We start from the raw sequence: 23,208 nt of genomic DNA on the forward strand, positions 1-23,208 counted from the left end.
GTCTGCGATCAATTTCAGCCAAATGAACGACCCTCTATCGCTTCGTACTACAGTAGTGGTATACGCTTGTGTGCATGGAAAATCACCAACGATCTCCAAACTAAGGGGTAAAATCAAATCATACCATAATTATGACGAACAATATTTATTGTACCAAATACATTTTCAAATTATTATAATTTTGGTAATGAAATTTAAATGATTTTTTTTTTTCTTTTGTCAACCATAAACACAGCCCACTTGACCTTCACAAACAAGGGCCACTGGACCTTTGACAGAAATTAGTCGACGGCCCACTCTTCAAATTTGATAAATGTTGACCAATATATCTTACACCCAAACATTATAAAAAGATATTTTCTTTAAGGGGAAATATGCAATACACCCCTTAAATGAAAAATATTTTGAACTAAACCCAATTGACTTTTAAAGACTTTTCCTACACCCAAATTTCATTCTTAATTAGTGAGACCCCCCTATACTAGTGTGAGAAGACAAATATACCCTCAACTACTATAACCCCTTTCTTTAATCATAATTAATATTTTAAAAATCTTAATTTATTCCCATTTTTTGTAAATCCGACCTAATTTAATGTTTATAGAATGAGAATTGTTTTTTGCGGTTTGAAAATTGCTATTTGCGGTTTTTGACAAAATCCCCCAAAAAAACACTTTATTTCACTAAAACCCCAAAACTTTCCAAAAAAATCAAAAAATCCCCCCAAAACGCGTAAAAGCCCAACTTGGGCGCCCATTTATGCAGTGCACGCCCAAGTTGGGCGTGCAAGCTGCATTTGGGCGCCCGAGTTGGGCGTCCTGTGCAAATTTATTTTTTTTTTTTTTTTTTTTAAATGGTCGAACGCCCAAGATGGGCGCCCAAGGCGTGTACGAACGCCCGGAACGGGTGTTCGTACACGCCTTGGGCGCCCATCTTGGGCGTCCGACCATTTTTTTGCGAAAAAAAAAGCCCTACAAATCGATTTGTAGGGCTTTTTAACATGTAATTGGTTCTGTAATCGACCTACCCAATACATATTACACATAAAAGAGTCGAAATTACATCAAAAAATCGAAGCCCAACCCTTCTTCAAGCTTGATTTCAAATTTTCGAGTTTTTTTTTCTTTTTTTTTGCTATTTGCAGTTTTGAGGGGTTTTTTGATATTTTTAAAAGTTTTGAGGGGTTCTGTTAGAAACCGCGAATAGCAATTTTGTGACCGCAAATAAATAGTATAAGCCCACAAAGGGGTTTTCCCTTTTCGCCGAAGTATTGCAGTTGAGGGGTACAGATGTCAAATCACCACATCTGAAAGGTCTGTTCAAATAAGGCGTCCAATTCATTTATTTATAATTATAATATCTTTTTTTGCGTTGCCTTCATCGTTCACACTTCCCTCTTTCTTTGCGTCAACTCATACCCATTGCAATTCGCAAACCCTCGCCCAAATTTTTGATTGCTTTTCAATCGAATTTCTTCGTATTAATTCAACTGAAATTTTCAATAATTTTGCTATTCAGTCGATTGTATTCATTCGTTTGTGCCTGAATTTGATTAATGGCGTCCAGCGGAAATAAGAACATCAACGCCAAACTGGTTCGTACTCTCTCCTCCGACGATCCCCTATTTTTGCATCTAATTTGTTGTATAATTTTCCTGAAAATCTCGGTTTTAATTTTTGTTTACCGTTTTCTGACATCATCAAACAAGACTCTATCATGTTTGTACGAATTTGTTCCAACAATAGGTTAGAATTTTTTTTGCGTCGTCGGGAAATAGTCCTTGATTATTAGGTTAACGGTCAGCAGTACTGGTTTACACTCTTCGGCAAAGGTGTATCAATTATGTGATGGGCAGTATAGCAGCTAGGGTTTCAGAGTTCTTCAATTCGTATTTTCTTGTTTCAATTTTTGTGCGATTCTTGTATTGAATGGTATTCGTGTGTCCATTTCACCATTTGTATATATGGGTGAGACAATTAAATAATTAGTGCAAAAAAACAGTTTAATCATACAATTGAAATTGATAGTGATTAAATAATTTGGTCATTCAATAGAAAAAACATACTGAAGAAACTTTCATCTACTTCCAAAATTGAATTTGTTTTCTGTAGTGCCACAGATCAGTTGCCAGTTTCCACTATATATTTTATTGCTAAGTTCTCTGATTTTGTGATATATTTATATGGTGAAAACAATTGCAGCAGTTATTTTTATTTGGGGTTGGTTGAATGGAATTGAGTAAATTGATAAAAGTGCAGCTCAAGTAGAAATCCCTTTATTGTCATTCAATTCAAGTTCGGTCCGCATTGAGCAGATCAAGTATTTGTGTAGTATGGAATTATTTTTTTGCATTATGATATTTCTGAACGGTTGATTTTCTCATCTGCGGTTTTTTCCCCTTTCTTATTTTTTCCTGGGGAAGAAAAAGGCTGCAAAGTGTGTGAGTTTTCGCTTAACTGTTTATGTTTAGTGCCTCGCCTTTTGCTTCCGTATTGCTAAGTTGGATGAGGGTTTCTTTGCTTCTCTAGGTACTGCTTGGAGATGTTGCAACTGGAAAATCTAGTTTAGTGTTGCGTTTTGTAAAAGGGCAATTTGTTGAATTTCAGGTTGGTTTAAAATCGGTTTAAGAGATTTGATATTAATATGTAACACATCCAGTTTTTTGCTTGTGGGTTCTGTTGAGTGATTGTATTTGACTGATGCTGTAGGAGTCGACTATAGGTGCTGCCTTTTTTTCACAAACAGTTGCTGTGAACGATGCAACTGTAAAATTTGAAATATGGGATACGGCAGGTCAGGAGAGATATCACAGCTTAGCTCCGATGTACTATAGAGGAGCTGCTGCAGCCATCATTGTCTATGACATCACAAATCAAGTAAGTGCCGACTGCTTAGCAAATGGTTTAGTGGATACTCAAGCCAATATTTACTGAATGGTTTTTATCTAGTGGGTCAATTCGTACGTAGCGCTATGCTTTGTCAAATGCTAGTTTTGAAAAACAAAAGTATTCTAGTTTTGCTTCTCCAGCAGGGCCATTGTTTATTGTCTCTGTAAATTCAGCCTACAGAAAATGTGAGTAAGGCTCACAGTTCATAAGTAAGGCACAGATGAATATTTAATATTCATTGAATCAATTTATGCCTCAACAACAAGATCCCCTATTTGAATTGCTAAAGAGTAAAAACTACTTTTTTTTGTTTCATAAATTGATTGAGTTCATACTTCAGATGATACTTTATTTTTCATCTCAATTTCTTACTATCATTATTCATAATAGTAGTTTCTTTATATTGCAGGCTTCATTCGATCGAGCGAAAAAGTGGGTTCAAGAGCTTCAGGCACAAGGTGAATTTCTTTTTCTTTTTCCCTTCAAAAATGATTTTTGAATTTGTTTGAATTAGTTAAAGGCGAGTGTTCTAAGGAAATTCTGTTGCGATTTATCATTATATTCTCGTCAGTCGTGGACAATAATTTTCTTTTGTTACCTATATAATTGGGACAAGTCTGTTGAGAGGAAGAGCTATATCAAGGAAGTGGTCGTACCAGAAACTTTCAAAAGAAAAGGGAAATCCTGAATTGGAGGGAGGGAGGGCACTGAGATCACTGAGATCTATTGAATTTTATTTCTTTTCGTTTATCAATGTAGTTATGAATAGTGATGGACTTTTATGACTTAATTTCATAATTATTTTTTAACTTTTTGTTTTATTGCTGGCATAAGGTAACCCAAATATGGTTATGGCACTTGCTGGGAATAAATCGGATTTATTGGATGCAAGAAAGGTGGCAGCAGAGGTAAGCATTCATCCTTTTCTTCTACTTATTTTGCTCAATATTATCAAACTTGTACTTTATTGAACTTGTATACTCATCTCAGTCTGCTAGGAAGATGTATAACTTAACTTTAAATTCGTGTCAGTTCTTTGTTTATATATCCGTTGTGAGATTATAAAAAGACCGATGTCAGTTACGGCAGTGTTACAAGTAGTTTAAGTGGACATGAAATACGAATATTTTTTTGGCTTTCGTAATTCAATTCATTAACTCTTAGTGGGTATGAGTTATTATCATTACAAATACAAATATGTTTTTTTGAGTTTCGTAATGAATTCATGAACTCCTGATTGTGAGGATAAAGCTGGATTTGTGGAATAGTGAAACTTTTCTATGTTGGCACTTGTAATGATATGCATCTTCTATGTCGACGGTAGGCTGTGTAGGACATCAAGACATGTGTCATTTCTGGTATCTTATGTTCTCCTTTCTGATTGGTGTTTTTTCCACCTTTCACATTTTTTTCCCGAATTGCTGGGAATTATACTGCATGCGAGTAACATGAATGTTTTACCTTAAAAACTAGCTTATAGTCTGGCAGTGTCTCTTACATCATTCTTATTTATATTAACATGAACTTCTGTTGCAGGAAGCACAAACTTATGCCCAGGAGAATGGTCTTTTCTTTATGGAAACTTCTGCAAAGACGGCAACAAATGTCAATGACGTGTTTTATGAGATAGGTAAGATCATTAGCTTGAAGAATTTTTCATGACATGCATTTTCTGTGGCGGAACAACGTAACATATGCTCTTAGAGCAATATTTAAAAGAATACACACATTTTCTGTATAGTAACTCTGTTTTTTTTTTCCGTGGCTCAACAGCAAAGAGATTACCCCGTTTGCAGCAGGCACCAAACCCATCAGGTATGGTCCTTGTGGATCGACCAGCAGATAGGGCAACAGGTGCTTCATGTTGCTCTTAAAGTTGATGCCAACTTCTCATCCAGACAATAAATATGTCAAAGTAAAATATTATCGTGATGTTGTGTCCATAAAATAATATAATATACTTCAAAAAAAAGTGATTATTCTGTGCATGTTTGGGATTGTTTAGATTTGTACAGAAGTTAAAACTTTTGATTATGTATTTAACATTGGTTGAAGATACTGTTGCACTGCAATTTGATGTGGTACACTGGACTGGACTTTGTTTTCTTAAATTTAAAATATGCTCTTTGTGTTAATTTAGTCTTTTCAACTTGGCTTTTATTTTAGCTTTTCAATTCTTGAAGAATTGCATTATTTGGACACTTAAAGCAACTTTTTGCTTAAATCAAGCAGGTTTGTTGATTCGATTTTTATCTATAATGATGTCATCTGAATTGGTCCAAACTATGTGCAGCTTTATTTGTTGGATTCAATCTGGGCTTTCTTTACAAGCAATTCATATTGGGCTTTTTTTTAAAGCAACTCGATTTGGGCTTTTTTCAATAAGCAATTTGGCGGCTTCTTTTTTTTTTATAAGCAATTCAATCTGGGCTTTTTTTATACTATTTGGGCATATTAAAATACTATTAAACAATGATATAAGCAATTCAATTTGGGCTTGTTAATAAGTAATTCGACTTGGGCTTTTTTTATAAACAATTCAATCTGGCCTTTTTTTATTAAGCAATTCAATTTGGGCCTTTTTTATAAGCAATCGATTTGGGCTTTTTTATAAGCAGTTCAATTTGGGCTTTTTTATTAGCAATTCGATTTGGGCCTTTTTATAAGCAATTCAATGTGGGCTTTCTTTTTATAAGCAATTTAATTTAGGCTTTTTCATAAGCAATTCAATGTGGCCCCAATTCAATTTGGGCTTTTTTCGTAGGGAAATTTAATTGGGCTTTTGAATACAATGACTATGTTTTGGATCTATTTTGGGCTAATTTTAATTTCATTTTGAGGAAAAGATTTTTTTAGAAAAGTTCAAATTAAAGTAATGTTTATTTGTATTTTGAGAAGAATCAATAAATAAAATTATTTTAGGGTTGAAATGTGCTGACAACCTAATACTTAAAGCCCTCCAATAGATGCAAGGGGACCTAATAATATTAACAAAATATCTATCATCCTCGGACTACTATCATTTCATTTCACATTGGTCTGGAATAAAAAGCAAAGCAATTTGCTCAGAAAGAAATAAATAAAAAAGAATTGATCATCACAGTTCGTTTCACATTGGCCTGGATTAAAATACAGAATTTGCATAATGTCCATCCATGTACACATTTACATATATATTGTTTTACCAAAACAAAATTGATCATCACAGTTTTCATGATTTCCTCTTGGCCAAAGTCTTCTTAAGACCCTTGAGAATCTTCCCAAACCACACCAAGTTCATTACGGCAAGTGCCGTCGGTACACAAAACACCAAAAGAGAACCAAAAGTGTGCATCTGCATCACCTACACAACCATTTTTCCCATGAAATTTGTATATTTCTATCTTTAACCATTCAAATAAAAGTCTAGTCGCAAATCAACGCAAGTATTCAGGCAGTAAATTATTACCTGATTATGGTGGATATAGACATGGTAAGACATGTAAACAAACAAAAGAATCCTTGCTACCTGCATTTCAAGATGTAATGCACGAGTATAAGTTTTTTCGTCAACAATCTGGTATGTATAATATTCCCACTGAATCTTGAGAAATATCTCTTTTTTTTTTTAATTGGGAGTATACATTATAAAATCATACAAGCACCATTAGCTCAGGGACAAAGAAGATAAAGTAAAAATACATACCAACCAAGCAAAAAAAATCACAACACCATTGATCAGATAAGCAGTAGATCTCTTCAGTCCAGCTACATCAAGGAACCTGTACAAATTGCAGATAGAATCATCAGTTGAAAACATTCTCAGATGTAACGTGTATATTATATTTCTATTAGACTTCCATTTCTTTTTTCTGAAAATACTAACTTACCATCTCATATTGATCTCCGGGGTTGTCACCTCAGATATCAGAACCATGAACGTGTAAAGTTGACCCTCCCCGGTCAACATGGAATATGCTACTGCAATTGCCGAAAGAGAGTGATGTACAATCTGAAATCCAATAGAAACACAACTATTACAGTCTATACACTGCATTGTCAAATGACAACAGAAAAATAAAACTATTCGCTGTCAGGCATGAAAAGGGAAAGAGGACGGCAGGAATCATCTTATGTCTCAGAGAAAAATAGAGAGAGACACTATCTATATGCTTAATTTTATCCTCACTCCACTTCAACAGAACTACTAGACAGATATACTTAAAATAGTAAAAATCACCAGAAATAAGGCATAAATATATGAACTAATTTTGTTTTTGTCTAGCAGTTCACTTACATACTCCACCCCGCCCAAAGAAGGATACAGCCAACAAATCATTCCCAAGTCCGAAATGAAGTAGCCAACGGACATCTGCAACGAATAAGAGGAACAAACTAAAAGAGTAAATATCATGGACAGTCAACACATAATCAGTGAATAAGATCAGATAAAATAAAATGTAATGGCTCGACAAAAAGAAATCTCAGTCTAATCACAGTGAGGGACCTGAATTAGCTTATAAGTTGTACAGTTTCAAGTCTTGTAGGTAAATTTTAACTAAAAGTGTTTCAGAAAACATTTAAAATCATTAAGGCTGTCTATCATCATCAAAATCCCTAGATTAAGATCATACATATCTCAATCAGATTTCATAGGCGAACACACAAAATGAAATTGCGAAATGAAATGCACTCTCTAAATATGATATCTGAAAAGCACAAATCTATGATGATCATATGCCAGCTTTGTTCCACTGACATGTCAAAGAAGATGAATCAGAGACTTACCCCTAGTGCAAATGTCGACAGAGGTGAACTTCTTAGCGTAATTATCCCCGCAGAATTTTGATCAGAGAAAAGTTCAGACCAGAACACAAAGTACAAGGATATGATTGAAATAAAAACAGCATGAAGAGTTGAAGTACCACTGCAGGAAAGTATATATTAAAAAGTCAACACGATGTCAGAAAAATAAAATAAAAATGGAAGTATTAAGAGCCAGTGGTTCACCGATTGTTCCACTCAATCCTTTGAACCTTAGTGAGGCCATTGTAACTCCTGAAGTAAAACGTGCTGATGATCTGAGTCAGGTCATATACCTACCAGAGGGACAATTATAGGAAAAATATTAGTGTCGAAAATATGTTGATTCATCTGTATATGATGTTGACTTAAATGTAGTCCCAAACTAAAAGTGAGTTTGCCAACTTCAGTAAATAAGATATAATAATGACAAGATATCTTAACTTCATCATTACACTCACATATAACTTCCGAATCTACAAAAGCAATTATAACACAACTAGAAAGCAATCGAAAATGCTCAGACGTACCAATTTGCATGCCAACATGCCACCAAGAACTGAAGTATATGGGATAAAAGGATCTGCTAATACGTAGTTTTTTACCAGCACCCCAGCCTTGTTTTGATAAGCTTTAAAAGGCAAAACGGTTCTTAGAGAACGTGTCATTATTCTAATTTCTGGAACATGTACTTATTTCTCTCTTCTAGAACATGATAACCCTCCGGCTTCCTGAAAACAAATTAGCAAACACTCAGAAAAAAAATCTGTAAGGGAAACAAGATAAATTTAAGCTACGATTTCCATAAACATTGCCCTCAAAATCAATAGATAGAAGGTGTGGCAAAGACAACACGATGTTGTTTGTAAGGGACAAATTCATGACCTCTCAATACGAACTAAGATAAATAAAATGTGATAACTATTTGCTGCACCATACACTATTCCTTTCGGATTAAATAATCATGCTCCAAAAATAATGACCGAACGAGTGGAGAAAGGTAACAAATTCAAATAACATCTTCCACGAAACAGATAGGGGTGATATGGCGTAATTGAACAAAACCCACGTTAAAGCAGTAAGGAAATCTGCCGCGTGTTGCCAAAAGATGAGATCTAAAACAGTAAGATTACATTTAAGTTGGATTACCATCTATAAATATAGTAATAATGGAGAGCTCGTTAATATTTATGGTAAACACAATAAATAACACATTTCTTCACATAAGATGATTAACACATGTCACTCCGTGCTACAGAGCACAAATGGTTCAAATTTAGATCAAATCTAGAAGAAAAAAAAAGATAGCAAGGTGCAGAATCCATAATATTGAAGAACAGAAACTTCAGCACCACTAAAAAATCCTAGGAACAGAAACCCTAAAAAATCCGATCTCAGACCAGCTTCAAGTTTGCAAGTAAAACGCACAAAGCACGATGTATATCACAGTTTCAATCACGGTTAGCATATTTAGCCCTTTCCGCCAGATAAAAAAAATAAAAAAATTGGGAAATGCAATTGGGGATCGCACCATTAATCGACAGAACAATCATTACAAACACGCAAATAATCAACAGAAATCGCAAACTAATAACCCCAATTACACAGAGCAATATCTTCGCCATACCTAACAGTTGAGAAAACCCTTGAGGAATCGAATCACATTATCGGCGGTCGAGTACACAGCGAGAAAGATGGGGTTTGCTATTTATGTTTCTGGGTGGGGTATTGAAATTAATGGAATGCGAGAAAAACCTGAACCATAACGGAGATAAACGGCAAAATGGGAGTTAAAAAAACCCGTGGAAGTAACCACGAGAAAGGGAAAAAGTTGAATCGGTGAAGGAAACCAAGAACAATCGAAGAAAAAAATTCTATGAGGCGAGTTTCCTTTGTGGTTTTCTCGGTGGGTGCTCTGTTCCGAATCTCCAACCGCAACAATGAATATGAGAGAGAGAAAGAAGAGAGAGAGAGAGAGAGAGAGAGTAATGAATATTTTAATTAATTAATGGGAGAAATTGAGGAATTGAAATTGCATTAAAAATAAATACTAATGACTAATAGAATGGTTGGTCACTTGGTTGGTTGGTTACAGGCTGCAACCCTACAGGACGATACATACATTTTCATGTATGTATACATGTGTATATGAGAGAGAGGAGAGAGAAGAGAGAGAGAGAGAGTAATGAATATTATAATATTTATAAAGTATGGTTAGATGTGGAGTTTCATTGGTTATGTATTCAATTAAGCGTGTCTGGTGGACATTGCTATTGCCAGGATAAGGTTCACTACTGAAAGGAAAGTGTGTGTGTGTAAACTATAAGTTGCAATTTAATTTTGGCTGTCACCCAAATTACCATTTTAATTGAAAATTAAAGTTATAATTCAATTCGTTTGAACTAAGCTAAACACCTTATTGATTGTTAATGTTGGATTTTGGGCCAAAACGAATTTATCAAGAATTCAACCCATTAATCAATTAATATCAAGTGATCAAACTGAAACAAATGACCCATGCGCATCTCGAACTTTGATATGGACCGTTCACTTTGATACTTCAATCTTGACCATCTTTCTAAGGTACTTAAACCTCCCCCCTCACTTCTCAATCGTAATTTCATCGGATATCTCTCCTCTTTGTAAACCCTAATCCCCGTTTCCTTATGAAGTCTCTTGTATTATAATTTAGAAATATGTATCCTATTTTGTTTGTCTTCGAGTTTCAGTGAGTGCCCAACATGTAAGAATATGAAAAATCTCCTAAACAAAGGCAAATCTGAAAGGACGAGACAAAGATGTGGCAAATGAGGAGTCGTCCGAAGTGAAGTTGATTATAATAGACAATTGAACTCCATGACGTAAAAAAAATCAAATTTGTAGGGTAAGATCGTGACTTAAAGCCAACGTATATGTTTTGTAAAACGCTTGAACCAGTGTGCTTAATTAATCAGCAAAAAATCCATTAAAAAATTCATTAAGAGCTACCAAACACAGCATAAGAATGCACGTCTCACATTTATAAACACGATTTAAGCATGGAAGAGTAGTTAGATGAGCACCAACTAACCTAACCTCTATTAACTTTTCAACTGTAGAGTTGGGCCCAATCCACTCGAGTATAGGCTATAACCCAAACCAATATATATGCACATGATGTAGCATTAATTAGGACATTAATTAACCCCAGCAGCATCGATAAATATGTTTCAGTTGCTGGGGCGAAATTGAGAATACGGTAAAGTATAAGGGCTGGAATTTCATAGACAGGTCCATAAGAGTGGTAGTATAATAATATTTCCCAACAAACTCCTAAGATTATATTTAGTAACTTCAAATTAAAGAAAGTTAGTAATGAAGCACACTTGCTCTTCTCAGAGTTTCCGAATTTTATGACCGACGTGATCTTTGAACGAAGACGGAGAAGAAGAAAATCCCGAACGATGAAGCTTAGCTTTGTCTTTATTGAATGCTTTATGAACTTCACCTTTGAGCTCCATAAAACGCACTCGTTTCATTCTTTGCTCTTCCAGTGTACCCTTCTCAAGGTAGAATGCATCCGGTAAGTCATCCTCCATAAATTTATCGAGCACCTGCGAGCAATTAGGGAAATATCTCCGCCCCAACTCAACTGCCACCACAATTTTCAACAAATCAGAGTAATATCATAATCTTTTACCATAACTCGGATGTTTCATTAGTTTCTTGAAATTTGATTGAATTGGTCTTGAGGTGATGTAGGCCACTAGTTAATTAATGAACATGCAATGATTAATTATACCTGTTCTGGAGAGGGTTTCAATTCTTGCAAGAAGCCTCTTGTTCTGAGTAATTGGTGACTCGTTTAAATCTACCTCCATCAAGTTCCCACTCGAGGACAAAAGTCCAGCTAGACTAGATGTCGCCTCGGCGTGCGCAATTTCCATAGCTAACTTAGCTTCCGTAGGGAAAAACATTCGCGCAAACGCCACTGTAAAACAAAAGGCACAAATATTGTTATTATTTATTAAAAAAATAAAAGCAATGCTGAATTTCGATATTATAATAGGCTATAAAAAAAACCTCTGTCTTCGAGGTAGAGCGATTTCATATGCAAATCATCGACCATTGCAATGGAGGATATAGACACATCCATAGAAATGGGATTCCTACGCATCTCTCTCTCCAAGACATCAATACAAATACGATCCTTGTTCGCTTCTTGTCCTTTCTCTCTCTGCATCTGATAATCCTTTGGCCTAGTCAGACTCCTACAAATAGTAACGGCATTTCGCCCCTCGAAAGTGGGGTCCGCTGCACATGCCCCCTTTGTCAGAAGTGAAACTATAATCGAGGGTTCTTTTCTTCTAGCAGCAACGTGAAGAACCGTATATCCTCTGTTATTCCGTAAGTTGACATCAGCTAAACCTAGACTAAGAACCTCCGTTACTGTCTTTGGATCACAATAGGCAACAGCATAATGGAGAGCATATGCCTCGTCTAGGGTTATATCAGATTCGGTTAGTAGAAGTCTGACGAGCTCAACATCTTCAGAGTCCAATGCCTTGTGTATTCTCTTAACCCGTTTCTCGTGCAATGGGGAAACGGGGCCCGTTTTGTTTTCTTGTTCTGATTGAGATTTGAGACAGAGCGAAGCAATGTCTTGTGCTACAATAGGTGGGAGCTCTTTCTCGATGGAGATGGCTTCGAAATCTGATCGAGCTACTCTGTGGACACACTCGTTGAGAAGCTGACTTAGTTGACAATCAAAGGCTACCTTAATAATGGGGACTACATCTTCCACAATGGCCTTCCCAACTAAATTAAGAAGCCGCCGCTGCATAGTAAATAATGAAATACGAAATTATAAAAAAAAGTTAAAAACCCTTCTATATGCATAATCTTAGAGTAATATCTATTACGTGCATAATATCTCGTAACTACAGAGATTAATGAAACGGGACAGTTAGATGAGCATATTCAATGCATAAAAAAAGGACTACCTGAAAAAGTGAGACGAGCTCCGAAACCTGAAAAATTGTGGAAGCATACATTAATTCGACAACAAAGTCGATAGCAGGTCTACACGAATCATGGGGGCAAACACAATTGACACATGTCGACACCTCAAGTGGAGATGGTCTAAGCTTCCCCGTATACAAGTAGTTCAAGAATATAACAAAAGCCTCATATCCAACCTTGCCATAAGGCAACAAATCCACCATACAATACTTCGGCTTCCCTTCTTTTCCGACACTACCCTTGTCTTTTCGGAGAAGTTCATCGAAGAATTTACTCCTAGCGGCTAAAATGCATCTATGTACGCCAACACTGGTTTCTTCTACTACTATATCTGCATCGGTGAAATCACTACCGGACTCGCATAACAGCTGTCCTAGACTAGAGCTCAGCTTACTTAAACTGATGGTTTCGAGATCTAACACTGCTTCAGATCCAACAGAAGTATGGACTTTATTGACCGTTGATTCATTGGATATATGAGATGGTGAGGTAAAACTGATGGATGATGATGGCTCACCAGAATTTTCCATTACAGCAAATATATTTATCACTTTAACCAAAAATAAATTGGCTTATTTCTTGTCATGTTAGCATACAAAATCATGCAAACTAGGAACAACACCACCCCAAACTTCTGAGAGCCAAATTCAAATCATACTAGAACCAAAAAAAAAAAAACACTTCAATAATTCAGAGAATTACGAATCTGCCATGTTATTGGCTTGTCGGCATAACAATATCATGTTCCTGAAAAATTAAATCAAACACTTTAAACCAAATCGGCTCACCCAAATTTACGGAAGCACAAAATAATATATTAAAAAAAAATTGAAAATTGAAAAAACAAACTTACCAAATTCAGCCTGTGAAGAAATTCCGGCGGAGAATTTGCAATTACAGAGCAGGAACACAAACATTGAACGAGATCGAAACAGTCGCTATCCAGCAGAAGAGAGGGTTAGAAATCAAAGGGGGAAACAGAAAAACCAGAGAAATTGCAGTGCTGAAACTGGTCCCACGTTGGGTTTAATGAAATTTCATGATGGAGAATCAAAGAAAGTAGAAGACTGCATCATTTTTTTATTTTTTCTGTAACGACTATTCTTTTGGGTAGGATATTTGTGCCCGTTGGTATACGGGTCCGGGTAGCGCCCATATCCGCCACTCCACGGGAATATTTGTGTCTGCATATAATAATAACCCGACCCGTTTGAACGTGAGACCCGGGGTGATAAAAATCGGATCGTGGGCCGGGTTTTATATATTTGTATTAATTTATGGGTGATGGGATATGATTAAGAAATAAGAGAGTATTTATTACGTGTAAACGTGAAGTAATATTGATGACGGTTACGATGTGTCACGGCCCTTTTTGTCGGCTTCCGCTCACGTCATACATGACGTCACCCTCTCGCTTCTTTAAATTTTCTTTTTTTAATACTTTTCAGGTTAAATAAATATTTGGTTCAGTGGTTGGAGAAATTTAAAATTTCGGCTTCAAGTGTTATTAGTTTAATAGTGGTCCTCCTCTGTTCCCTTTTAAGTGTCGTTTTTAGCTTTGCACAAGGATTAAGAAGCTCAATAAATGTGTCTTGATTTTAGATAAAATATATTAGAAAGACTAAAATAACCTTGATTATTTAATAATGTGATAAGAGAGAGTTAATACTTATAGTTGAATTAATAAGGTTAAAACAGGAAAAAATGCATTTAATGCAGTATTGAAAATCTAAAGTGATAGATAATATGGAACAAAAATATTTTTAAAAAGAGACAGTTATTGTGGAACAGATGGAGTAATTAATATTATTATAGATCGTGAGTGGCTGAATAAAAATATGTCCCTACTAGTAAAATATTAAATTTAAAAACCGTCCTGATAAATCCACGTGTAATTAATTGAACGGTGTGAGTTTCTTCTAAAAGTCAGCAAGACATTTAATACTGGGCTGGATGAAAATTGCAAGCCCATATTTGTCACTAGAATCATAAATTGGGTTTTGGTCCAATTGATTGGAATTTTAATAATTAACTATTTCCAGAGATTAGAATTTATTTATTTAATTTCTAAAAAGATATGAATAAAAAGGGCAAATGAGAGGTGGAGAGAAAATAGAGAGATGTGATGCTTATCAAATTAAAATTAAAATTAAAATTAAAACCAATCACGTTACAACCAGTTGTTCTTTGTCATTTCTTCCTTGACTCAATTCTTTCACATGATGTCAATTTGTTTTGAATTCCCTGTACAGGCTGTACGTACGTCTTTTATAAATCTTCATCCAACGCTCCACACACTCCGAACCTAATATTCCGGATGCATCCTCACCGTTCATTTTATGTTCAATAGTGATAATGTAGTAGTAGCATAGAATTTTGCAGCTCATTAATTAATTAATTAATTAATGATTATTCACTCACAATTCAGTCTGTCCTTATTATGCTAAAAGTGGATATAATCAATATTGCCTTTCACTTCTCAACATTGAATTATTTGATTCTTCAAATAATGGTGGGGGCGCAGGGGGGGCGACGGGGGCGGGGACCCCTACTCAACTACATGAGGGTGTCACATGCACTAAAGCATCAATTCTTATTTCTTATTGACAGCCAAATCAATATGACTGACTGACTCATGAAAGAGCAGATATATATATATTCCCACCATTTATTTTTCTGACCATTTTAACCCTCCTGAATTTTGCTACTAAATTTCTGCATAAATGGGACCAACAAAATTCGGTACGTAATTATGAGAAGTAAAAATAGTAAAAGGACTGGAAAAAAAAAAAAAAAAAAGAGGTACTACTTGGGAAAAAATAAAGCAAGCAGCCAGCAGAAGAAAATCTTTGTCCTTATATTTCTGAAACTTCAATCAACTCTCAGACACACACTTTTTTGTCTATTTGCTGCTGTCTTTTAATTTATTTGTTATCTTTTCCTACACACACACACAAAAAAAAAAAAAAAAAAAAGAAAATGTCAGTTGATAAACTTTACACATTCATTCACTACTCTCCTCTGCTCCACAATCCACTACTACTACTACTACTCCAATGGCTTCCCTCCACAAACTTCTCTCCCAAGAAGGATTCGAGCGCCGGATATCACGAAAACCAAACAAGAAAGTCAAGTTCAAAGATGATTCAAATTCAATCACTCTCCCTATTTACATCTGCCACGATCGAAGAAGCTTCGATTCTTCCTCCTCTAAGCCGAGGACCGGTCGAGCACCTTCGTTTAAGGCCTCTTCGGTTGTTTCGTCGAGAAAAGAATACTCCGACTCCGGTTCCGAAATGTCAAATACGAAGACGACGACGAAAGCAACTCCGAGAAGACACGACGAACCGGCAGCCATTGATGACGTGGCAATCAAGGCCATGGTTTCTATCCTTAGTGGCTACGTCGGCGGCCAGTATTCGAAAAACAAGAATTTCCGGCTAAGTGTTAGAGAAAAGTGCATTTCTTGCTTCGAGAAAAGAAACAGCAACAACAAAGAGATTCTCTCTCACATGGAAATTGGAATTCAAAACATCGAAAAATTAGTCGAAATTCGAGACGTGAAGAGAGAGATTGATTTAGATTTAGACACACTCCAAAAAACAATCAAGATTTTGAACATAGTGGCAGCTTTGGATGATTCCTACATCTCTTCGTGCGCGCATCTCTACTTATCAATCGTGTACAAAATCGCGAAAAACGACAAGATTTCGTCGAGGCATCTCTTGCAAGTGTTTGTCGATTCGCCGTTTCTTGCTCGGACACATTTGCTACCTGAATTATGGGAGCATTTCTTTCTTCCACATCTTCTCCATCTCAAGATTTGGTTTCATAAAGAGCTCGATTTTCTCGCGAGTTCGGGATATTACACCGATAAGGAGAAACATTGTAAAGCTTTGAACAAACAGTATAACGAACAAATGGATAACGGTACAATACAGTTTGCTCAATACTATAAGGATTGGCTTAAAGTTGGTGCTCAAGCACCTTCGATTCCTTCCGTTCCTTTGCCTTCGAAGCCGCGTTCGAGACGAAAATCGGCTGATTCTTCTTCTTCTACTTTGTATCACTCTGTCACCAATAAATCGCTGTAAGTTTTTCGAATTCAGAAAAAAAAAAAAAAAAAAAAAAGGAATGTTCTGTTTCTGTCATTTTAATGCTCTAATTCTTTTTAATTTCCAAATCTTAATAGGTATCAAGCCATTTTCGGGCCCGTTTTGGAGGTAGAAGATATCAAGCATTGCAATCATGTTGAAGTGAGTAAAATCTCGAATGGCATTTCTGTTATTTTTCTCTTTCAGAAAGATTGTGTTGTAATAATTATAGCCCCTTGTTCATTTTTTTTTTTTGACAGAAGAAAGCTGTTATTGTTGATGAAAGAAGACATTCGAGTCAAAGTTATAGTCGAACGTCGAAACCCGATTTATTTCCCGACGGTCAAAAGTCCGATTACTTTCGGTTTTTAGGCTGCCGTACCGAACCAACAGAGTGTTTATTACATGCAAGCTATAATAGTACATCCAACAATGAGAAAATCAAGAACGGTGAAGACGATATAAACCCTTTTCAGCTAAACGAAATATCGAAAGCCATTGCCACTATTTGCTCATCCGAAAGCTTGACCGATTGCGAAGCCGCAGTTCGTGCAGTTAGTGAAGCTTGGCTAAATTCTCACCGAGAAAAAATAATCGAAATCTCACTCTCGCAGGCATCGGTACTTATACAAGGCATAATGGAGGTACTCTACGTGTCGAACGACGACGAGATATTGGAGCTGGCAATATCGATCCTGGCGGAATTAGCGTCCAAAAACGAGACGAATAGACAATGCATATTGACTTCGGATCCACAGCTAGATGTTTCGATAAGATTATTGAGAAGCAGCAGCTTATTCTTGAAAGCTGCTTCTTTACTCTACATAATAAAACCGAAGGCAAAACAGATGATTTCGATGGAGTGGGTTCCGTTAGTTCTTCGAGTATTGGAATTCGGTGATCAGTCGCAAAGTTTATTTAGTGTGAGGTGCTTCCCTCACGAGGCAGCTTATTACTTCTTGGATCAACTTCTGACAGGTTTTGATGAAGACAAGAATTTGGAGAATACTAAACAGGTAATTTCACTTGGTGGGTTGAGCTTGTTGGTTAGAAGGATGGATTCAGGCGATGGGTTTGAGAAGAGCAAAGCGGCTTCTGTTCTTTATTACTGCATTCGCGCCGAGGGGAGCTGCCGGCATTACGTGGCGAAAAACTTGAAGAAAAGTACGATCTTGTCCCTGCTGGTGAAGCAGACGAATTCTGATTTTGCATTACTGACAGAATTGTTATTGCTCAACAGGTAGTAAAATAAAAAACCCTTATCGAAAAATGTAATCTTTTTTAGGGTTTTAATTTATGTTTTGGGGGTAATGACAGGAGAAGCAAGAGAGAAGAATTCATGAGAGGATTGATGAAGGGGTGGGAAAGCTTAAACACTCTGCACATTTTGTTGTGCCGTCTTCAAAAGGCACGGCCCGAAGAACGGCCCGTTATTGCTGTCATTTTGCTCCAGCTAGATCTCATGGTTTGTACACAAATTTGAACATTTTGAAGTTCTTGTTTTATGAGAATATTCTCCTCATCATGGATCGAATCTTTTGTGTGTGGTTTTTTCTAGGGAGATTCTTTGGAATACAGTGTGTACAGAGAAGAGGCGATAGACGCAATTGTGGAAGCGCTTGACTGTCAGGTGTTTGATGAAATGACTCAGAAGGTTTTAGCAAGATCTCTCTTCATTTTAGGGGGGCACTTTTCTTACACCGGTGAACCAGAGATTGAGAGATGGCTGTTGAGAAAAGCAGGCCTTGAACAAATTTTGGTATGCCTCACTCATATATATGTATGTATATTCAAATATTAAATCACTATAATATATATATAATTTGCAGAAGGAAGAGGAAAAAAACACAGAAAATTGGGAGAGAAAAGCAGCAGTAATCTTACTTAGAAGCGGAAACAGAAGATTACTCACTGCTCTTTCAGATTCAATAGCCAACGGCATTCCGTGCCTTGCACGTGCAAGCTTGGTTACTGTTTGCTGGATTAGCGACGGTTTCGATTCCGTCGGAGATAAAGAGCTTCAGTTTGCAGCATGCTCGATTTTAGTGCCGCAATTGATCGAGTACTTGAAAGATAACAACGATGTCGAGGAAAAGATTCTAGCATCATTTTCGCTGCATAATTTAACAAAGGGCACAGGTAATAATAATCGACATTTTGTTGAAAAGAACATACATTAGTTTCTGGTTAACTGAAATTGTTGCTTCACTAATTTTTTTCATATATATATATATATTTATAAATCAGATTATTTTATACGACAATCCGAGTTGGAAAAAGAGGTTCTCCTGAGTTGCATCGGCAAACTCGTTCGAGTTACATGGACAGCTAAGGAGCTGATTTCAGTTATTACGACCGTTGATTAGATATTTGCATATACCATTCATTATACAGAGTGTATGTTACTACTACAAGTAAATAAATTAAGCATGTACAGGATTGTATTTTTGTTACAATTATTCTTTCTTTACTGTATTTTTGTAATGGATATATATTTCAATTTTGATATTTATATCTTCATCTGAAACAGTAATGAATTCAATATTTGTTTCCAAAAATGTTATTTGTATTTTTCGAAAATCCTAAAATAAAAAATAGTAAAAATAAAATAAAAAAACTCAGAAAATATTCAAACAAAGGGTCACACCTTTTATTCAACACACAAAATTCCAGACTGAAATAGAAAATACAATGACAAACAAATCCACACTCACACAGTAAACAACACAACACAGTAGAAACAAACAACAAAAAAAAAAAACAAACAAACAACACACAGTAGAAACAACAAAAAAGCATTAAAACACTGATGGAGGCCGATTCATGTTAGGTTTTCGAAGAAAGAAGAAAAACATGAATCAAAACCCCATTAGATTCACGCACAAACTCCTTCACTATCCATAGCAAAAGGAGATTGAACATGCGAAAATGGCCACTGTATTATCATAATCATAACACCTTGGCCAAAGTCGAGGTCCCCACTCAAACGAAAAACATAAAGTTCTCCAAATCCGGGTGCAGGCTGTAGAAACTCTGGTCAAATGCAGCATTAGAAGAATCATATTGATTCTCCATAGCAACCTCTTGGAACATTCTTCCCCTGTAAGCAACCAGGTCAGCATAGTAGACAGGTGGCACAAGCGAAACGGGTTTAGTGCACCGAACAAATGTGTAGCACATGTCGTTTATAAGCTTCTGCAATTGGTCAGAAGTAAACGAATTCTCATCCCAAAGCACATAGTAATGAGTAGGCTTGCTCGTTCCAAGAGCTCCATAGTGGCTGCACAGATAAAAGTCAAAATCGAACGGATGCACAATCCTCGTATCCACAACAGTTCCAGGAGGTACATTTCCGATTCTACCCCCGCTGTTTCCATTATCGATAAAAAGCCTTGTCTGGTGACGCTTCTGAGCAACAACGAGAGTGATCGACGGCTGATAATCACCGTCATAAATCGAGTTCTTCAAATCCAACAGCTCCTGACTTAGGACCATTTCGAACTGCCCCTCACTAACACCATCACGAAACACCACGATTCTCTTCGGCTTGACTTTATTAAATTTGGCGTATGTGTTGACCAAATCCAAACACATTGCTCCGAAATTTTCGATCTTTTCACAGCGGTGTTTCTGTGGGCTAACTCTGGCTGCATATTTATTTGCAGCTGGCCAGTTAACAGTAGCCACAACTGCAGCTATGGAGGGGCAAGACGAGTTCATAGGTGCAGGATGGTTCACGTCAGCTCCTATAAACATCACATGATCTCTCGCATCGAAATGGGTAAACTTTCCCGCCACTTCGAAATTATTGCCACCTAATTTCGCATTGATTTTCAGACAGAGGTTGGCAAAATACTGGTCCTGCCCCTGCGGTTTGCTGGCAGAACCGGAAAGACAACACTGAGTCACCACACCGAGTTTTGTCTCGGAAACCCACTTGAGATTCTTGTAGCCCGGGTCCTTTTTGGTCATTACACAAACAATCAACTGCAACTTCCCTTCACTGATTCTGTTCGATTCTTCCATAATGCCTTTGAGAAGCTTTTCGACTCTGTTGACAGAAGACAGGTCAGACATTCGAGCCAAACGGTACACAACAGGTTCCTCAATGCAGTTACCGAGGCTTCTGCACCGGCCAATCAGATTGCTGATAAAAGTGTGTTCTTGCAGCTTGTATCGATCGCCACCTGTTAAATCTAATAGAGCCCATCGCTCGATTGGTTTGGCATCGACAAAAGATTTTCCGAGAAGGTTCCACTGACACTTTACTGCGTCCACTTTGACGGGTCGTGGAGCTCCTAATTTCAAATCGGGCGAACCGATAACACGGCCTGAAACCTTTGTCATGTTTCTATCAACCTGAAATCCAAAATTTCTAGCAACATCCCTGCAACAAGCAAGCAAAAAAATCTAGCGAACTTTGCATACCAGAGACTAATAATTAATGAAAGGAAAAAAATATTAAAATGACATACCCGCAAGGTCCATCATCACTCCGCACCATCTCATTTATTGTGTCCCTTCTGTCACCAGGATCCGCAAGTGATATGTTTTTCAAAAGCACAGCCGTGTTTCTGTCCAGATTCTCCTTCGGGTACCTCTGCCCTTCGACTAACACACAGAACTCCATCGGTACTTTGTTCGACTTACTACCTTTGCCAAGTTCCAAGCAAGGTATATTCTGGTACACAATATCCTTACCCCATTTTTCCTTGAAATACTTAACAAGGCTAGTTCTTTGAGGAGGGTTCTTGCCTTCCACATCAACAAGATCAAAGTAAATATCACAGGTGTCCTCTTCACTTAGCCCTGCAACAGTATACTTTTGCTTCGTGCGACGGTGTGTAACCGTCACTTTCAACCCTCTCAAAGCATCGTTGACAGCTCGTCGTGACTTTTTTACATCTTGCACTTGAAACCCTTTAAAATGCTCTTTGAGAAACTCCATCACTGGCCACGGCTTTCGAAATGCTAAAACAGAGTAGTCCAAACACAGAGCAAGACCCTGCAAAGTAGGCTTCAAACTCTGTTGCAACCCTCTGTATGCAGCGAGTCCGTTACGAAAGTCGTCACGGCTCCGGAATTCGGGAGAGAAAAAACTTCGACCGACTGTGATTCTCTTTCTAGAAGGATTCTCTTTCATTACCAAGTCCATCCCTTGTAATATATCACGAGGAACATAAGAGAGGTTTCCTCTAAGGTAGTCTCTCAGCTTCGATAGCTTCAGTTCGTTCACAAGTTTGATAACGAACGTATACGAGCCGCTCCTTACATCTTCACCTTGAGAAATATCCACCTGAAACTGTCCTTCACGCAAAGGAACTGCACTGAAGATGCTCTTCTCGCCATCATAAGCTGTCTTCAATTGGTCCTCACCGGAAAATAACTGGTCTTTGATGAAACGCAATTCGGATTTTCTGAGTTTCTTCTTAGTGAGCTTACTGTCGTTAGGCGATGACGACATGGGCTTCACATCGACATCGTAATGGAAAATGGTGTTCTGTGGATTGAAATTGACCGGAAAATGATTGGCAAGAAGTGGGATGGACCTGATGGAAAGCATCCCACCTTTATCAGGCCTTTTGATTGGCTGAATCTGATTATCTTTGTTTTCGGATGAAGATGACACGGGCTTCTCTTCTGAAATCTTGACCTTTTGAATGTCAAGATCAACTGTGAATTGCAATGGAATCAAATCAGAATTGTACATTTTACTAGCAGACATTGATCACAGACCATTCAAGAATATAGACGTATAAAGATAATTCATAACCGTCAATAATTCAAAAAATTAGATGAATAAATAAATGCCACAACCGTCAATAATTCAAAAAAATCCAAACAAAAAAACACAACAATTAAGCGAAATAAAACAGATCTGTAAAAAGGAGAAAAAGGAAATGATCCATACCAGCAGATGGCTGCGGAGGCGTATGACGTGGAGGAGATGGGCCCAACGGCCTCTGAGTCCACGCGTTTGGTCTTGCACTACCAGCGCCAGCACCGAGGTGTTGCGGTGGTGCCGGCGCCTGAAATGGGGTTGAAGGAGTAGGAGTAGGAGAGGGTGGGCCCCGCGCCCACACGTTGGGTCTTGCAGTAGCAACGCCAACGACGGGTTGATGAGGCAGTTGCGGTGCCGTCGTCTGCGGCGGTCTGTAGCCGGACGCATGGTGAGGTTGTTGGGGCTGATTCCCCTGAACTGGAGGCCGGCTGTGATTTTGAGAACCCCGCCCTCTTCCGCCGCTCTCTTGATTCTGGTAATTCCCACGGCCACGACCACGGCCGCGTCCATAATTGTTGTTTCTGCTGCTATCCATTGCTTCGGAGAATAGGGTTATTACAGAAGTTGCAGTATTGATTAGAGAGAAGAAAACGATAAACAGTTGGCTATTAATTTAGAGAGTAGAGTGTGGGTTGTTAGTTATACATATAAATATAGATGA

The 23,208-nt window shown here is 37.3% G+C and overlaps 5 protein-coding genes across 6 annotated transcripts; 2 read left to right on the top strand and 3 right to left on the bottom strand.

Annotated features, from left to right (window-relative positions):
- Nucleotides 1-1,253: 1,253 nt before the first annotated feature.
- Nucleotides 1,254-5,023, top strand: ARA7 (Ras-related small GTP-binding family protein). Its single transcript, XM_088811483.1, has 7 exons — nt 1,254-1,594; nt 2,529-2,606; nt 2,709-2,876; nt 3,298-3,346; nt 3,723-3,796; nt 4,425-4,518; nt 4,662-5,023. Exons 1-7 carry the CDS (start codon nt 1,556-1,558, stop codon nt 4,760-4,762), a joined length of 603 nt encoding a protein of 200 aa, XP_088667609.1. The 5' UTR covers nt 1,254-1,555; the 3' UTR covers nt 4,763-5,023.
- A 925-nt stretch (nt 5,024-5,948) lies between these two features.
- Nucleotides 5,949-9,929, bottom strand: LOC105950929 (uncharacterized). Its single transcript, XM_012974315.2, has 9 exons — nt 9,298-9,929; nt 8,201-8,401; nt 7,878-7,966; nt 7,656-7,794; nt 7,165-7,239; nt 6,758-6,879; nt 6,574-6,649; nt 6,337-6,396; nt 5,949-6,231 (listed from the first exon to the last, which is right to left on the bottom strand). The coding sequence occupies exons 2-9, from the start codon at nt 8,336-8,338 to the stop codon at nt 6,100-6,102; spliced, it is 831 nt and encodes a 276-aa protein (XP_012829769.1). The 5' UTR covers nt 8,339-8,401; nt 9,298-9,929; the 3' UTR covers nt 5,949-6,099.
- Nucleotides 9,930-10,794: 865 nt separating this feature from the next.
- Nucleotides 10,795-14,139, bottom strand: LOC105950928 (BTB/POZ domain and ankyrin repeat-containing protein NPR1). Its single transcript, XM_012974312.2, has 5 exons — nt 13,525-14,139; nt 12,653-13,418; nt 11,733-12,486; nt 11,452-11,640; nt 10,795-11,301 (listed from the first exon to the last, which is right to left on the bottom strand). Exons 2-5 carry the CDS (start codon nt 13,199-13,201, stop codon nt 11,045-11,047), a joined length of 1,749 nt encoding a protein of 582 aa, XP_012829766.1. The 5' UTR covers nt 13,202-13,418; nt 13,525-14,139; the 3' UTR covers nt 10,795-11,044.
- Nucleotides 14,140-15,522: 1,383 nt separating this feature from the next.
- LOC105950927 (putative E3 ubiquitin-protein ligase LIN) lies at nt 15,523-19,323 on the top strand. 2 transcript variants are annotated; one of them, XM_012974310.2, is made up of 7 exons: nt 15,523-16,761; nt 16,864-16,927; nt 17,026-18,005; nt 18,083-18,230; nt 18,324-18,524; nt 18,595-18,904; nt 19,013-19,323. In XM_012974310.2, the coding sequence occupies exons 1-7, from the start codon at nt 15,728-15,730 to the stop codon at nt 19,129-19,131; spliced, it is 2,856 nt and encodes a 951-aa protein (XP_012829764.2). In that variant the 5' UTR covers nt 15,523-15,727; the 3' UTR covers nt 19,132-19,323. The 2 variants fall into 2 exon arrangements, with proteins under 2 accessions (XP_012829764.2, XP_012829765.2); XM_012974311.2 differs by having other exon boundaries at nt 17,029-18,005.
- A 70-nt stretch (nt 19,324-19,393) lies between these two features.
- Nucleotides 19,394-23,197, bottom strand: LOC105950926 (protein argonaute 2). The gene is made up of 3 exons (XM_012974309.2): nt 22,677-23,197; nt 21,241-22,438; nt 19,394-21,152 (listed from the first exon to the last, which is right to left on the bottom strand). Exons 1-3 carry the CDS (start codon nt 23,080-23,082, stop codon nt 19,748-19,750), a joined length of 3,009 nt encoding a protein of 1,002 aa, XP_012829763.2. The 5' UTR covers nt 23,083-23,197; the 3' UTR covers nt 19,394-19,747.
- Between the last annotated feature and the right edge of the window lie 11 nt (nt 23,198-23,208).

This window comes from Erythranthe guttata, chromosome 13 (assembly GCF_056151865.1).
Source record: "Erythranthe guttata isolate IM_541 chromosome 13, IM_541, whole genome shotgun sequence".
In the NCBI taxonomy this organism is placed as follows: domain Eukaryota; kingdom Viridiplantae; phylum Streptophyta; class Magnoliopsida; order Lamiales; family Phrymaceae; genus Erythranthe; species Erythranthe guttata.

What these genes read in the sequence shown, in the direction of transcription:
- ARA7 (XM_088811483.1), top strand. Translation starts at nt 1,556, where the DNA reads ATGGCGTCCAGCGGAAATAAGAACATCAACGCCAAACTG. An exon ending in AGAACATCAACGCCAAACTG is followed by an intron (nt 1,595 to 2,528) that starts GTTCGTACTCTC and finishes TTGCTTCTCTAG; the next exon opens with GTACTGCTTGGAGATGTTGC. An exon ending in TGACGTGTTTTATGAGATAG is followed by an intron (nt 4,519 to 4,661) that starts GTAAGATCATTA and finishes GTGGCTCAACAG; the next exon opens with CAAAGAGATTACCCCGTTTG.
- LOC105950929 (XM_012974315.2), bottom strand. Translation starts at nt 8,338, where the DNA reads ATGACACGTTCTCTAAGAACCGTTTTGCCTTTTAAAGCTTATCAAAAC. An exon ending in AGGATTGAGTGGAACAATCG is followed by an intron (nt 7,795 to 7,877) that starts GTGAACCACTGG and finishes ACTTTCCTGCAG; the next exon opens with TGGTACTTCAACTCTTCATG. An exon ending in CTTTGGGCGGGGTGGAGTAT is followed by an intron (nt 6,880 to 7,164) that starts GTAAGTGAACTG and finishes ATTGGATTTCAG; the next exon opens with ATTGTACATCACTCTCTTTC.
- LOC105950928 (XM_012974312.2), bottom strand. Translation starts at nt 13,201, where the DNA reads ATGGAAAATTCTGGTGAGCCATCATCATCCATCAGTTTTACCTCACCA. An exon ending in GCTCTACCTCGAAGACAGAG is followed by an intron (nt 11,641 to 11,732) that starts GTTTTTTTTATA and finishes TTTGTTTTACAG; the next exon opens with TGGCGTTTGCGCGAATGTTT. An exon ending in TGAAACCCTCTCCAGAACAG is followed by an intron (nt 11,302 to 11,451) that starts GTATAATTAATC and finishes TTGTGGTGGCAG; the next exon opens with TTGAGTTGGGGCGGAGATAT.
- LOC105950927 (XM_012974310.2), top strand. Translation starts at nt 15,728, where the DNA reads ATGGCTTCCCTCCACAAACTTCTCTCCCAAGAAGGATTCGAGCGCCGG. An exon ending in GAATTGTTATTGCTCAACAG is followed by an intron (nt 18,006 to 18,082) that starts GTAGTAAAATAA and finishes GGGTAATGACAG; the next exon opens with GAGAAGCAAGAGAGAAGAAT. An exon ending in TGCTCCAGCTAGATCTCATG is followed by an intron (nt 18,231 to 18,323) that starts GTTTGTACACAA and finishes GGTTTTTTCTAG; the next exon opens with GGAGATTCTTTGGAATACAG.
- LOC105950926 (XM_012974309.2), bottom strand. Translation starts at nt 23,082, where the DNA reads ATGGATAGCAGCAGAAACAACAATTATGGACGCGGCCGTGGTCGTGGC. An exon ending in GCCTCCGCAGCCATCTGCTG is followed by an intron (nt 22,439 to 22,676) that starts GTATGGATCATT and finishes TGCAATTCACAG; the next exon opens with TTGATCTTGACATTCAAAAG. An exon ending in AGTGATGATGGACCTTGCGG is followed by an intron (nt 21,153 to 21,240) that starts GTATGTCATTTT and finishes TGCTTGTTGCAG; the next exon opens with GGATGTTGCTAGAAATTTTG.